The sequence below is a fragment of the Aythya fuligula genome, chromosome 1 (genome assembly GCF_009819795.1).
Source record: "Aythya fuligula isolate bAytFul2 chromosome 1, bAytFul2.pri, whole genome shotgun sequence".
Classification (NCBI taxonomy): Eukaryota; Metazoa; Chordata; class Aves; order Anseriformes; family Anatidae; genus Aythya; species Aythya fuligula.
The window spans coordinates 118,657,958-118,672,273 of NC_045559.1; the positions used below are offsets into that span (position 1 = coordinate 118,657,958).

At 44.2% G+C, this 14,316-nt stretch overlaps 1 protein-coding gene across 1 annotated transcript in view; it reads left to right on the forward strand.

Moving 5' to 3' along the window:
* The window catches only part of SRPX (sushi repeat containing protein X-linked), a 42,975-nt gene that overhangs the window by 14,110 nt on the left and 14,549 nt on the right, over positions 1-14,316 (forward strand). The window contains exon 2 of the mRNA XM_032197730.1: positions 8,754-8,813. Coding sequence (XP_032053621.1) covers positions 8,754-8,813 — 60 coding nt within the window. The remainder of the gene's footprint in view (positions 1-8,753; positions 8,814-14,316) is intronic.

Sequence of the window (14,316 nt, forward strand, 5' to 3'; positions counted from 1 at the left end):
TGAGTCAATGAAAAAACCTAACTGGCCGATCTGGAAATCAGCATTTCATGAGGGTGCTGTTCGTGTGCGTCATGTTCTGATTTTACTCCGTGAGCCAGGCTGCCAGCCTGACCCCCCATCACCCGTCTGCTTGATGAATCCCTGTGGTACCCTGTGGGATGTGCTGCTCGGCGCTCAAGGGAGCGTGGACCGTGTGGGAAAGGAAGAGCAACACAGGAGACGGGTGGTATTTCTCTTGAAGATATACCAATGTCAGCTCCCAAGTATATCTTTATTAGCTTGTTTAGCTTTTTTTTTTTTTTATTAAAGAGAAATGAACATTTGTTTTCCATAACAAAGGCCTTTCATCCGTGTTTCCCCTCTTCATATAGATTTTCCTTAAATGAATTTTCTGTTGAAAAACAGCTGTATGTATGAACATACATTTTGCGACTCTGCGATTGTATTTTAAGCAAGATGTGATAAATTCCTTTCTTCCCATTGAATCATTTGAAATCTCACTGGAGCATCCAGTGCAAAGCGTACGTCAGGATGCTGGAAATCCCTCGTTTGTTCTTGGTGAATGTAAGGACACAATTGTAGTGAAGGATATTCGTGGGGTTTTTTGGTTTTATATTTTCTGCTTCAACCATATAGTATTTAAACAGTCCCCCAAGGCCTTCGGTCACTTTGTATGTATGCTATAAGCAGTGTGCACTCCTCGTCCTGGCACTAAATGCATTATTATAGTAAAAGCAGATACATTATCAGGGAGTACTAACGTCCCTGCACGGCATGAATGTGTTGGCAAGGGTGTTTGTAGCCTCTGGTGAAGTCTGCCAGCCTTTCCCTCGACCGCCGCGTTGTTAAAGGGACTTCTGCCAGGGTTGGCGTGGAGCCACCTGCACAACTTCCACTCCTATTGCCAGTCTGGAGGGGAAGAGAAAAATAACACAAGCCAGTGGCAGAAAGCGCTCTGCTTTGGATTTACTGTATCTAAGATGTCTCCGTGTGTGCACAAAAGGGAGCAAAGCGAAATTGTTATTCCTTGAGCAGCACTAACTTCTGAGTCCTTGCCATTTCCATCCCACTGCTGACTTTTGGGAGAGCAAAGAGCACGGGCAGTGCTTGCCTGGTTCTGGGTATGTGATTTCCTTGAAATAAACGAGACCGTATGCCAGTGTTAATTGTTTTCCTTCTCACTCAGTAGTTGGCAGCACATGAAAAGAGTCTGTTTTGTAAGCTGAATGGAGCACAGTGATGGTTTTCTCAACATGTGTAATTAATCTCCTCTGCAACACCTACATTGCTTGGTGGCAGCTGCAGTTTCCTCATAGTCCTGGTAGGTCACAGAAGGCAAGGAGAGAGGGAAGAGACCGTCTTTGGGGACAAGAACCTGCGCCTGCGTTTTCCTAATGGGATTCATGGTTTCTGAGTAATTGGGTGGTTTTATTCCACAAAGCAGAAGCTGCTGCTGGCACGCAAACTTCGGGCCTCTCTGACCTCTTTCGAACTTGCTAATTTTGAAGCTTTCTGTTCCACGTGTGGATCGTGCTTTAATTACGACAACTTTGAAAGAGCTGTACTTTGATGGGATCGCATAGGAGGCGTCTCTCTAGAAGCAAGTTAAAACCTGTGCTTTAAAGCAAGCCATTTGCATCTTAATCAATGCTGAGATGTAGTGAATTAATGCACGTACAGCCCTGAGGGGGTCTTCCTGGTATAGGATTACTTTCTGAGCCCGAAAGAGCTTACACCTGCAAGAAATAGAAGCAAAACAGCAGCGTGTGGCTTATGGGTGTGCACGGAAGCTCAAATCTGAGCTACCCACGTGTGTATTTCCATGCATACAGGCAGGGAAGCTTCTAGATGTCACTGGAAGTTAATCGCCTGGGCTTACAAAACTGTGTAGAGGTTTTCTGAAAAACCTGGTAACTTGGGCTGGTTAAGTCAGCTGGATTTGCTTGCAGGAATGCACCGTGGTTCTCAGGTCAGCACAGCTCTTGCTGAATGCAAGATTGTCAGGTTTCTATTTTAACTTGCTTCCCCCTGCATTGCACAGGCCCTTGGGACTGTTGATTGAGGTAAGCAGGAGGCTGAAAGGTGGCATGGCCAAGCAGGAACATCCTTGGAGGAAAGAAGAGGCAAGTGTTGTCTTTGGAGTTACTGTCCATCCTGGAGGCTGCTTAATGCAACCAGTCACCATTAAATTCTCGCTGTTTGAACGTGTTCATTGATACAAGTTGCACGTGGCTGACTCCTGTGCTGCTCTTTTTTTCCCTTTGATTTCTGTAACAAAACAAATTTTACGTTTGTTGTGGTTTTTTATGCCTTACGGACTGGATGCAACCAAACAATTGAGCGTGCAGCCAGCTTTTAAACCAGTACCGAAATCCCACTGAAGCCAACGACATTGAAGCATGAGTCTTGCAAAAGTGAGGTGTAACATTCAACCAGCAAAGGATGAGATCAAAAACCTGGCTTTCTAGCTTTACTGCTGTCATAAAAGGAGTGCAGGTATTTTTACACCCAAAGTAAAGCCCTCTAATGTGAAGGTCGTGACCATTTTCAGAGCCCTTTCTGGCTCCTGATGGACGTCTTCCAGACTTCAGAGGTCCTACCGTGCCCCAGCCCTGCCTCGCTGCAGCAAGCTCTGCAGTCTGCTGCACGTAAAGCTAAGGTTTTCTTCTTTCATTCATGTATTTGATGTGGCTTTAAAACTCTGAGGCAACGTGTTGGAGGAGCTAAACGCATATGGCAGGAACTTACTGGTGGAAACTCATTATCTGCTTTTTACATGTTTAAACTCATCAATTGCTTGAATGTGGAAGGAATTCCCAACTACTGTGCTCTGTTTCAAAGGACAGAGAGCATATGGGAATCAGCCTTTCCTTTCCTCTCAGTACCAGGAATAGCTGGTGTCTGTAGGCCAGACAAGATGCTATCTAGGCTCATTTAACTTGCTTTGTTTTTCTGTGTGCAACACCCAATGACATTACAACTGACCCTTTTCATTTTTTCCCCCCACTCTTTGTTTTTTATTGTTATTTTTTCTCCCTGAGATTTGCCATACAGCTGACACTGGAATTGGCCTTAGCACTGTATTTTTAGGGCTGTGTTCTTTTTTTTTTTTTACATTTCCCAGCAATGTTCCAAAAATTGGAAATGTACTTATCTTCTCTGAAATACATACTTAAGTAAATTGGTGCTATATTTAAGACTTCAAGCTTCAATAGAAACACAAAGCTGCAACTGGCACGTTGACTTCAGCTGCTGATTTTTACAGCACAAGTTACAATCCTAGGTAATCCTGTAAACCCTGAGCAAAAGAGCAGGAGAACGGGGATGGGGGAAGAGAAAAAAAAAAAAAAAAAAAAAAAGGCTTTAGAAATTTTGTGGTGGAAAGTGACAAAATAGAGTTGCCTGAAAACATCAGAGCTCTTATTAATCTGCAGGACCGTAAGTGCAGCAGATGCAAAGCTTTTCAGTTTGCCTGGTGCTAAGCAAGGGAGAACAGAGCTGTTTGGGTTGAAGTCCCTCCAGCCAAAGTGCAGTGGCCTCTTCTGCTTCAGTGCCTGACCTTGTACTGCCTCAGGGCAGTAAACTGTAAAAGGTTTCTCACTGGTTTCATGAGGGATGCTGTCGTGGTCTGCAGCTTATTTGCAGCTGATCTAGGGCAAGAAGAGTTAAGAAGTTTGTTAGTCGTGGGAAAACCAACTTTGCGTGCCTAATCTGCCTCTCGCAGCCCACATTCCTTCCTTTTCTCAATTATAGAGGATTTGCAACACAATAGCACATTAAATGCTGTTCGTGTACGCACCTGCATATGCAGTGTCTGCCCTGAGATTAGCTCCTGGTGCCCTCCCTCTGCCAGCAGAGCCGCCTGGGTGGATGTTCGCCATGGGGAGATCATTCCTGGGCACGTCCCCGAATTTGTACACATGGCATCGCTTACGGAGTCAGTGGCACCAAACAGTGGGAGCACGAGTCCTCCTTCCCTTTGCCTGTGCAGGTGATCCCGGTGACCTTGTCAAGGTCTTCTCCTGAATAACTCTCCTAACATTTGTATGGAGCTGAAGGCTTTCGTGTTCTGGTTATCACTACTGGTTCTTTGGTTTTGTTGTTGTTGTTTTTAAGAAACCAAAATGATACTGCTTTCTCTTTTTGTGCAGTTTGATTATTTTAAACCTTGCCTTGTTTTCAAGGCTTTGGACAACCTGATCTAGTAGAAGGCATCTCTGCCCATGGCGAGGGGGTTGGAAGTAGATGGTCTTTAAGGTGCCCTCCCCTCTAACCCAGGCCATTCTGTGATTCTGTGATTGCTGCTTGGCAAAATTAAATGATCCAGTGAGAAAATGCCTGACTTTGGTTTGGATAATCATAGGATTATTCAGGTTTTAGAAAAGACCTCTAAGATCATCCAGCCCAACCTTCAACCTAGGACAAAAGTCCACCACTAAACCATGCTACCAAGTTCTACATCGTCACGTTTCTTGAAGACCCCCAGGGATGGTGGCTCAACCACTTCCCTGGGCAGCCTGTTCCAATGCCTAACAACGTTTTCGGTAAAGAAATGTCTCCTAATACCCAACCTAAACCTCCTCTGGTGCAACCTGAGGCCATTTCCCTTCCTCTTGTCACTTGGTGCTTTGGAGAAGAGCCCAATCTCCACTTCGCTGCGAGGTAATTGTAAAGTACAGTGAGCTCTCCCCTCAGCCTTCTCTTCTCCAACCTAAACAACCTCAGCTGCTCCCCGTAAGACTTGCTCTCCAGACCTTTCACCAGCTTTGTAGCCCTTCTCAGGACACCCTCCAGCACCTCTGTCCTTGTAGTGAGGGGCCCAAAGCTGAACACGGTATTCAAGGCATAAATTCTAGTGAGCCTCACCAGAGCCGAGTACAAGGGGACAATCACTCCCCTAGTCCTGCTGGCCACGCTGTTTCTGATACAAGCCAGGATGCTGTTGGCCTCTTGGCCACCTGAGCACACTGCTGGCTTGTGTTTATGTGGCTATTGACCAATGCTCCCAGGGCCCTTCCCACCAGGCAGCTTTCCAGCCACTCTCCCCCCAGCCTGTAGTGCTGCATGGGGTCGTTGTGCCCCAAGTGCAGGACCTGGCACTTGGCCTTGTTAGCCTTGAGAGGGTGCAAAGTTAGTTGTAGGATCAAGACAGCTGAGCAATTTATGATAATTCTGACAGTTCTGGAGAACTTTGAGGTGGTCACGTCCAAGAAATATAGCAAGTGGTTTTTCTCAATGCGTGCTTGGCTGATTGTATTTAATTCATACTTGTTGCATTGTTTTTGGTTGTGAGGCTGACACTGGAACCTGTGTGAATTCACGGGTGCAGCTGTATGCTCTGCTCCCTCCATCTCTTTTTCAGAGGACCAAAGGCCCAGGCCAGGAGAGCAAATGCTGGGCTGGCTGTAAGCATGGAAATCAGAGCCATCGTCAGAAAGCTGCCTTCACAGGGTCTAGACTGCGGCACAAAAGCAACAAAGTACTTCGTCAGGTGACTGACATCAAATGTCAATGTCTGCAAACAATTTTGAGTGGATTTAGGGTCAAGCATGCGGCCTCCCTGGGGCTGGTGAGCCCACTTGAGGAGATACTTAAACGCTTTGTTGGAGGAGAAGCGGTGAAGCCTCGACAGCTGACATCTGTAGCACACTTGGAGGAGATTTGGCAAGCACAAAAAAGGCAGCGTTGCTCTTGAAATGTTCTGGTTCACGTTCAGTGCAAATGAGTAACTACTGTATGTCTGAGTGTCTCATTGGGTTGCCAGTTTGAGCACTAAATGTAAATACTTGGAGAAAGGTCATATTTCTTTTCACGAATTCTAGTTACACAAGGATTTTTACATCCATCAGCAGGCTTAAATGCTTACTGCTACCACTTGTCCTGCTCTGTTTTACAGTTTTATCCGTGGATTTCTTAATTCAGCACAGACTACTGAGTGGTCGATGACCGACAGTACCGCATGCTTTCTAGTAGCTTGCCTGAAGTTTCATTAAAACACTTTGCCCTAATAAAATATAAGAAAAGGTAAAGATAAAATGTAAGAAAAGGTAAAGCTTTCTTGTAAAACCTCTGGTCATAAAAACGTAGCAGTTATTTTGTGGATGAAGAAAAATTGTTTTTCCTGACAAAAAGAGGATCAAGTTCCGTGGGTTAGTCTCGTGGGAGGTTCATGATGAAATGGAAGTGTTACTTTGTGGGTCTTGCCTGTAGTCTGCGTGAACAAAATCTGCAGCCAGTTTTTGTAGGGTTTTGCTACACGTCCCGTGATGTGAGATGTCCATCAAGTAGCTTGTTGCTCATCCTCCTTCCTTGAAACACCTGGGGTTTGTACAGTGATAATTTCAGCACTTTGAACTCAGATGAGTACTTCGTCTCCAAATGGACGGCAAGGAAAAGCTCCTTAGCAGTTCCCCAACCGTGTCCTCCTATGATTATTAACAGTAATGAAATGTTGCTCGTTAGAAGAGCAACCTGACTGCTTTCTCATTTCCAGCTATAAAATATGCTGGAATTGGAAGATGTCAAATGATAGCTTTCTGGGTATGTTCATTTTGTTTTCATCCACAGCATATGGCAGCAAATCATGAAGAACGGGGCCTCATTTTAGGGCAAGGGATTTTAGGGACACCTCTGAAGGCCATTTTTTATTAGAAGACATATAAGAGCATTTAATTATTTCTTGTCTAAGGAAAGATAAATATGTAAGAGCTCACATAGCACTAAGTTATGCTGATGTTTATATGCACAGGAAAATTCAGACAATTATAGAAATGTTACCTCACTGTTTTCATTTTTAACTCTCAAACTGAGTAATTAGCCAAGAGGATCCCAATTTCTGGCAGAATAATAGATGCTGAGAGAGGTGCTCGTTTACATATCAAGGTCTTCCTGGAGCCCTCGGGGATCACAGCTTGCTTTTTTATATTAAACGCTCAGACTTCAAATGCAGCAAAGTTTATGTGGAGAAGTTTTTAAGATGTCACTGTTTAGGCATCAAAAATTCGACAGCGACAACAAAAATTAAAAAAATCCAGAGAAAGAGCTCCCAAGCGATGGGAAGTCTGTGCCGCATAAAACCCCAGGTTTCAGAGGAGAAACTGGAAGTGAGCTCCACAAGGAGTGAACTCAAAGCCTTTGAAAGCTGGCAGAGGGATCCTCAGTGATTACAGTAAGCTTTGAGTCAGGCTTTGAATCAGATGAATTGCATTTTTTTTTTTTACTGCTTTTATTGTAGGCACAGCTCTTGATTTTTGTTTTCTTATGCAGGAACCTAAATGTTTTGCACAGCTGCAGTATTGGTGCAAGGTTTTGGTCTGCAGTGGGGTGCATGCATCCCTCTCTTCCCTGCAGCTCCCAGGAGGTGCTGCTGAACCCCAAGGTCATGACTCCTGGGCACTTGTGCCTGACATCCAAGTAATGCAGCAGGAAGGGTCACAGGCGATGCAGAGTCTCATCTTCAGGTGGGCCGAGCCCTGGTGAGCAGTGCTGTGCAGGGACCTGCCCCGTTGCAGAAGGACCCTATGCACTGTAGCTTCTTGCATGGAGCAGCTGCAGATACATGGGCTGGGTTTCTCTCCTGGGTTTTGGATAAAATGGTAGGGCAGTAGGTCAGGAAGCTAGGTTTGCCATGGCTTTCAGCTCCATGGCTTTGAGTCTGGTAATTGCTTTGTGCTGCTGTACAGGGAGGGGAGGGATTGCCTTTGCCTGGCTGGTGGGGCAGAGGAGAACGTGTGCTTCCTTCCAGCTGGTGGCCTAGGCTGGAAATTTAGGGACGGTGGCATAAATGGAAATGTGTATGGAGGGAGGCAAGGTCAAAAAAGCTGTGATGCAGGAATGAAGCGTTGGCTGTACAAAAAATCCTGAAGGAACAAAGCTAAGTTGTCCAGAGGCTGGTGGGGTGGTGAGTAAGGTGTTACTGGTTATCTAGACTTATCTAGGATTCAGACTAGACAGTGTGCTTCTGATTTTAAACCAATGGCACTTAATATTTTGAAGGCTCTGTTGATGACCACCTTGTTTTATTGATGAAATGCTTGAATGTTTGCACTCTGAACGGTTTCTGATTGTTGTAAAACAGTTTCTACCTTTGTTACGAGCTTATAGCTGTTGTGCAGCTCTTTAGAGGTGCAGGAATGTACAATTTATTTTGAACAACCACAGAAGATTGCTTGATTGCAAACAGTTTTGATGTGAGTGTAACTTGTGTTTGCAGGTAACGTAACTCAGTGTTCTGGTTTTGGTGTGAAGATCACACAGGTTGTACACGAGGGTTGTTCTTGAGTTGCACACATTTTACTTCTGCTGTTTGGCCTGATGGCTGTTAACAATGGCCTGATGACCTCTTACACTATGGAACCACTTTATAGTGAAATCTTTTGGCGTAACCCTTCGCTTGTGCCACCTCTGCTCAAGAGATCACCTCCCTGATGGGTGGGCTTTCCAAAGCAGAGGAGCTCTGACTTGAATTGTGCAGCACAGCATTGCACGACATAGCTCTGGGAGCTGTGAGAGATTTTCATTTTACTTGGTTATCAAATCAATTATTTTACTTGATTATGAAATCAATTTGCCCTTTCCAAATTCACTATAAATTGGGTCTGCTGTGAATCTGAGCTTCGGAGAAGCCCATGCTAATGGCATCGCATAGATTATTGCATCCTAATCTTGCATGTCTTTTGGCAAAGCTTTCTTTTAGCCTTAATTTATATTTCCTTTCTTGCTGTAGTTTTTCTCTCTTTATTTTTCTGTTGTAGGATCGGGATATTCACCCCTTGAAGACGATGAAGATGTGTATGCACGCAATAGATATAAAGGTGAATGCTTCGCTTACATGCTAATTGAGTATCAGCTGGTTACTGGGGGCTCCCTTTTTCTTTTCATGGATTATGAAATCTTGCAGATCCAACTCCATGGTTTTTTTTTTTTGTTTGTTTGTTTTTTTTGTTTTGTTTTGTTTTGTTTTGTTTTTGTTTTGTTTTCCCATGGGTTTGATATCAAGATTTACATTTTACCTTTTTTTAACAATGGAAATTGGACCAAGTCTTGATCACTACTCATGCACAGAATAAGTAACTTCTGCACTGCCATGGCTCTTAGTAGTTCAGGCTGCAAGATCATGAAAATCTGTGAAGAGCTTCTCTTCTTTCTCTTCATGCATCGTAACAAAACCATCAATGATAAGCTGACTAAAAACCCAGGCCTATTGATGGTAACGTATAGAAAGTACATGCAAGAGAAGATGATTTTCATGACTTTTTTCCATAGAATTGTTTTCATTTCAGGTAAACTTGCTACCTGAAATGTTAAGTGAAGTGTGTTTAACAAATGAACACGTATGTTGTAAAACAAATTCTGTAGCTGGATGAATGAGTGAATAGGCTTGCATGTTTGTAAAGCGAATTAAGGTTTTATTCCATACTCTGGAAGATTTTGCTATTCAGCAAGCTTGAGAAACTTTATGCCACTGGTTGTAAATCTTCTATTTGCTATGTCAATTTTCTTTAAAGAGTCAATCTCAATATGGGTCTCCTCTGCCAAAATCCATCAGAAGCCCAAACAATAAAGAAACTTGGTATTTGTTTTGTCACTTTAAATGGCAGCTGTTGCTTTTTAGTAAACCGATCTGTGAACATTCAAGAATTGTGATGTACTTGTTTTGATTACTTGAGAACACTGGATGTTGGTGTCGTGTTGTATGTTAGTGCTACTTCGCAGAGAATTAATGGGCCTTAAAGATGAGGTAAGTCATAAGGTAATTCAGACATTTATGAGCAACAATCATACTGTGGTTATAGTGCTGTTTTCATAAAGTTCTTACATTCCTCCCAGTAAAATACTTCAGTGTAAAATTTTGCTTTAAAACAGATGCATATTTCTCTAAAGCTTTGTTTGTGTAAACTCATTTTTCTTTGCCTTTTAACGTGTAACCCTCTGTGGACCCTTAGAAAAAGAATCCCAGAGATCACGAGGATAAATCAATGCCAATTCATGCCAGGGCAGGCAAGTAGTTAAAATGCGGATTCTGTATAAATTCCTTTTGTACGGTGATCCAAAATGGATTATATTAATGTCAGCCAAAATGTCACTGGGGTAAGTGAAACATAATGACTCATTCACACAGATATTAAAAACGACCCCGAGCTTGGAAGCTCTACTGCCAAATGTTGAAGATCAGACAATGTGAATCTAAGAGTATAAAGCATGGAGCAGAAAAGGCTCGCTCTTCATTAGCATATTTATTTAAGTTGGTAATGGGGGGAAGGGGAGTAGAGAAGGACAAAGCGAGGAAAAATGGCCTAAGTAGCAGTGTTCAGAGCAGATCCTTGAATGTGCAGCCCAGCATTTTGGTTATGGTCTATTCTTTGGTCAACAAAACTCACCGGTAGCAAGTAACTAAATGAGGTTGCTTAACTTGGGTTAACGTATGTGAGCAGTGCTGTGCTTTTTTCTTTGCACACCTGCACACTAAACAGTGCACAAGCAAGCACACGGATTTGTCCATACTAGACACATGCAAACAAAAAAGAAAATGGCAGTTTATGGGAGGGTACTGACCTCCTACCAAACCCTTTTGTCTCCCTCTGGATGTTTTTCAGCTTGCTCAGCTTTCCAGAGAAACATTGCTGAGACTTTCTGTATCTGCAGCATTTTTACAGAGCTTTTCCCTCCCTCCCTGGTGAACCTGCTGCTCTGCTGGCTGGTGTGCCCGCCAGTACAACAGGTCATTTTGCATGCTGATTATGAAGGCAAACTGCGACTGGTGTTTAAACAGGGCTGAGGGGCTGGGGATAACGATGCTCTCAAAAATGCTTTCCTTCCTGCCACTTGGCATGGCTGTCTTGGGTCGCGTTTTATGAGGAAAAGCTTCCCGAACACAGCAGTTCCTGTGTTCATCACTGCTCTAATGCCAGCCGCTCTGATGGTGCTGGTTCTCCTAACATGTTTTCTCAAATACTGTAATGAGCAAACTGTAGCCCAGCTGTAGAGGCAACATAGTGGCTTCGGCCATTTCTGCTTGCTGTCTGTTTTCCAATGATTTCAGATACAGCTGAGTCTTTGAAGTGTTTTACTACTAAATGATAATGCAGCCTATTGTATCGATAAGGAACGGTGAGAACTGTCCATTAAACAGAAAAACACTGTAAAGGACTTGTACCTAAAAACTCAAATTTCATTTGCTTGAACAGAACCCCATGAAGCCCCAGGAGAAATGTCTAGGAAACTTGGAGCCTCTCTTACTGCCAAAACCTCCATGAACAGGGTTGATCTTGTCTCGAGGCAGGGAATTGATGTGTGACCTCTCCAGGCCTTATCCAGCCCTAATATTCCAGAAGTACTACATGTAGCTGCTTAGCCTTTGAAAAGCAGTATGCTCCTTCACTTAAAAATAAACAGGCTTTGATCTGAAACTTTGTAGTGTTGTTTGATGTGCTTTCAGGCACATAAAGCTTTTCAAGTTAGCTGGTTTTTATTCGGTGATATCAGTTGGTCCAAACCCAGATCCTTGCCCCATTATGAACCCTGCCTCACCCATTTTCTCCTAATAGCTTTCAGTTTCAGAGTAAGCATAATAATGATTTAGATCAAACAGATGTTCCTCCTAAGCTCTTACAGTTATCTGCATCCAAAAGCATGCCTGTTTTTGTTTTTTATTTCTAACAGTATCATTTGGGCCAGCAAAAGAAGTTCTGCCCCTCCCTAGGAGCCTTGCCTTCTTTCTCTCTGTAGACCACCATAGCTGCCACGACACCGCAGCAAGTTGTTCTTTTTTTCTTCTTCAGCATTCAGTTTGTGCATTTGTTAGCTGTTAGCCATTTTTGTAAGATACGTGTAGTTGTTTACTCAAGGCAAGCATGTTTGGAAAGCCACAAAAATTCTGAGAAAAGCTCTGGCATGTTTGCAGTACCTGGAGCAGCTGCTTTGCCTTACCGACGGGCCTGCCGATTGTATTGCACAGCGCCCTTCATGAAGGAAATTGGTCATGCTCATTTGCAGTTTATGTACGCAGAAAACCTTAGGCATAAATAATTAGAGCTGATTAGTCAAAACAATGCCTAGCTAGCCCAGCCTGGCACACTCTGCATTCCCCTGGTTGAGCCCCTTCAGTCAGTGGCATTCCCCTACTGACTTCAGGCTTAGGCCCTTCTTCTTACTGATGTTTGGGGCATGAGAAAAGTAAGGGGGACAGAAAGGACTGAAATCTGGGGGGGAGGGTTAGTCAGCCCACTGAAGGGGTGATTATACAAAGGGTGTTGTTAGGTCAGGAGGAGGAGGAAGGTTTCTGCAGGAGATGGAGGAGGCAGAGGCTGACAGTGAATCCAATGCGCGTGGCCTGCCCTCAGGTCCGAGCTGAGGCTTGAGGCTGTGCCCACTGCCATCGCTCTTGACTTCAGCAGTAGCTGATTGACTGTTAATTCCCGCTAGCTCGTGCTCCCTGTGGGCTCTCCCGGTTTTCATTTGGTTCACAGCAAGCATTGTGAGACAGCCATGGCAATACAGCCCTTCAGAGAGTGGCCAGAGTCACAGAATGGGTTGGGTTGGAAGGGATCTTAAGGACCACCTGGATCCAACCCCTGCCATGGGCAGGGACACCTCCCACCAGCCCAGGTTGCCCAAGGCCCCATCCAGCCTGGCCTTGAACACCTCCGGGGATGGGGCACCCACAGCTTCTCTGGGCAGGCTGTGCCAGGGCCTCAGTCAGTTGATAAATTTTATTTTTTATTTTTATGTTATTTATTTATTTGTTTTGGTAGCTATAGAGTACAGAATAGGGTGAAGAACAGGGATTAGTTCTAAAACAAACCAACAAACCCACCCTCCACCAAACTAATTTTTCAATATTGTGAGGTAAATAGTATGTATTTGGCGTTCAGTACTTTCAGGAAGCAGGATAGGTGGGGAAGAAAAAAAGAGTTGGGATGGTTGTGTGGCTGGGCCAAAAAGCTGAGCTGCACTCTGCTGCAACCTGCTGTTGGGCTCCTCTGCTGATTTCCCCCTGCCTCAGTTATGGCACATTTGGTGACGATGCAAATAATGCCACGTATGTGTCTTTGTCAAGAGTTTTCAGATGTATTGGTGAAATTCAAAAGTAAGCACACAGTGCAGTAAGACTTCTTCAGAAACCAAATAGCCTAGAGCTCTTGGACTAGTCAAAACCCTGATAATGAGTCTCTCATTTTAGTCCCCAGGTGCTCTTACTGCTTCTTCGCGACCAACACAGCAAAACGTGGGCTGTAAATCCAGTGTCTGTGAAGAAGGAGTAAATATGGCCTGGAGACATTCTACACTGAATGTAAACTGTAGCAGCCTGTGCTGATTTTTGCTTTTGTATGCGAAACTGATCCCAATCATGTAGAAAAATGTACATAACTACTACAAGAATTAAGAGTTAGAAGTAAAAATCTGCCAAAGCGTTGCTTTTTTTCCAGAAGTTATTTTTAAATGTCTCCTGTGACTTAGTAAGGCTGAAAGCTAAAACTCTTTGCCTAGGGCTTTGTTTGTTTGTTTGTTTTCTCTTTTCTCTTTTCCCATCTCTCTGGCAGACTTCTCTAGGACCTTGAAAGTTTTGTTAGCTACGTCCTGCATGTCACACAGTGTCACGCAGGATCTTCGGCCCTGTTGTCTCTCCCTTTCGCCTTGCAGTCCCTCCATCCCTGTAGACATGTCCTTCTCCAGTCTTGGAGCTGAGAAGGGGCAGGCTTAGTCACTGCTTGTATAGGAAACTCCAGCTGAAAAGCTGCCCAGTGCAGAAAAAGGCAGTGCTTTCTTAGTGCACAATGTTGTCAAAGCTCAACACAGATTTTGAAGCTTTTCCTGTGAAGCAGAGATCTATCTGATACTGCACCCATTGGTATAGTGTTAAGTACTCACAAGAAGACAGTATCTACATCATGACTACTTTAAAGGGATGACTAATTATTAAAAATTTAGTTTTATAGGCATTTAGGTTTCCCTTACTCCCACAAATTTGGCAGAAGCATTATCTGGGAAGTCCCAGCAAAATTCCAGCTTTCCTCTGACTTGGCAGATGCATCCACAGGCTGAAGGAGCTGGGGCTGTTCAGCCTGGAGAAGAGGAGGCTCTGGGGACACCTTACAGCGTCCTTCCAGGAGCTAAAGGGGGCCCACAGGAAAGCCAGGGAGGGACTCTGTGTCAGGGAGTGGAGCGATAGGAGAAGAGGTAATGGCTTTAAACTGAAAGAGGTTAGGTTTTGACTAGATATGAGGAGGAAATTCTGTACTTGGAGGGTGGTGAGGCACTGGCACAGGCTGCCCAGAGAAGCTGTGGCTGCCCCATCCCTGGAGGTGCTCAAGGCCA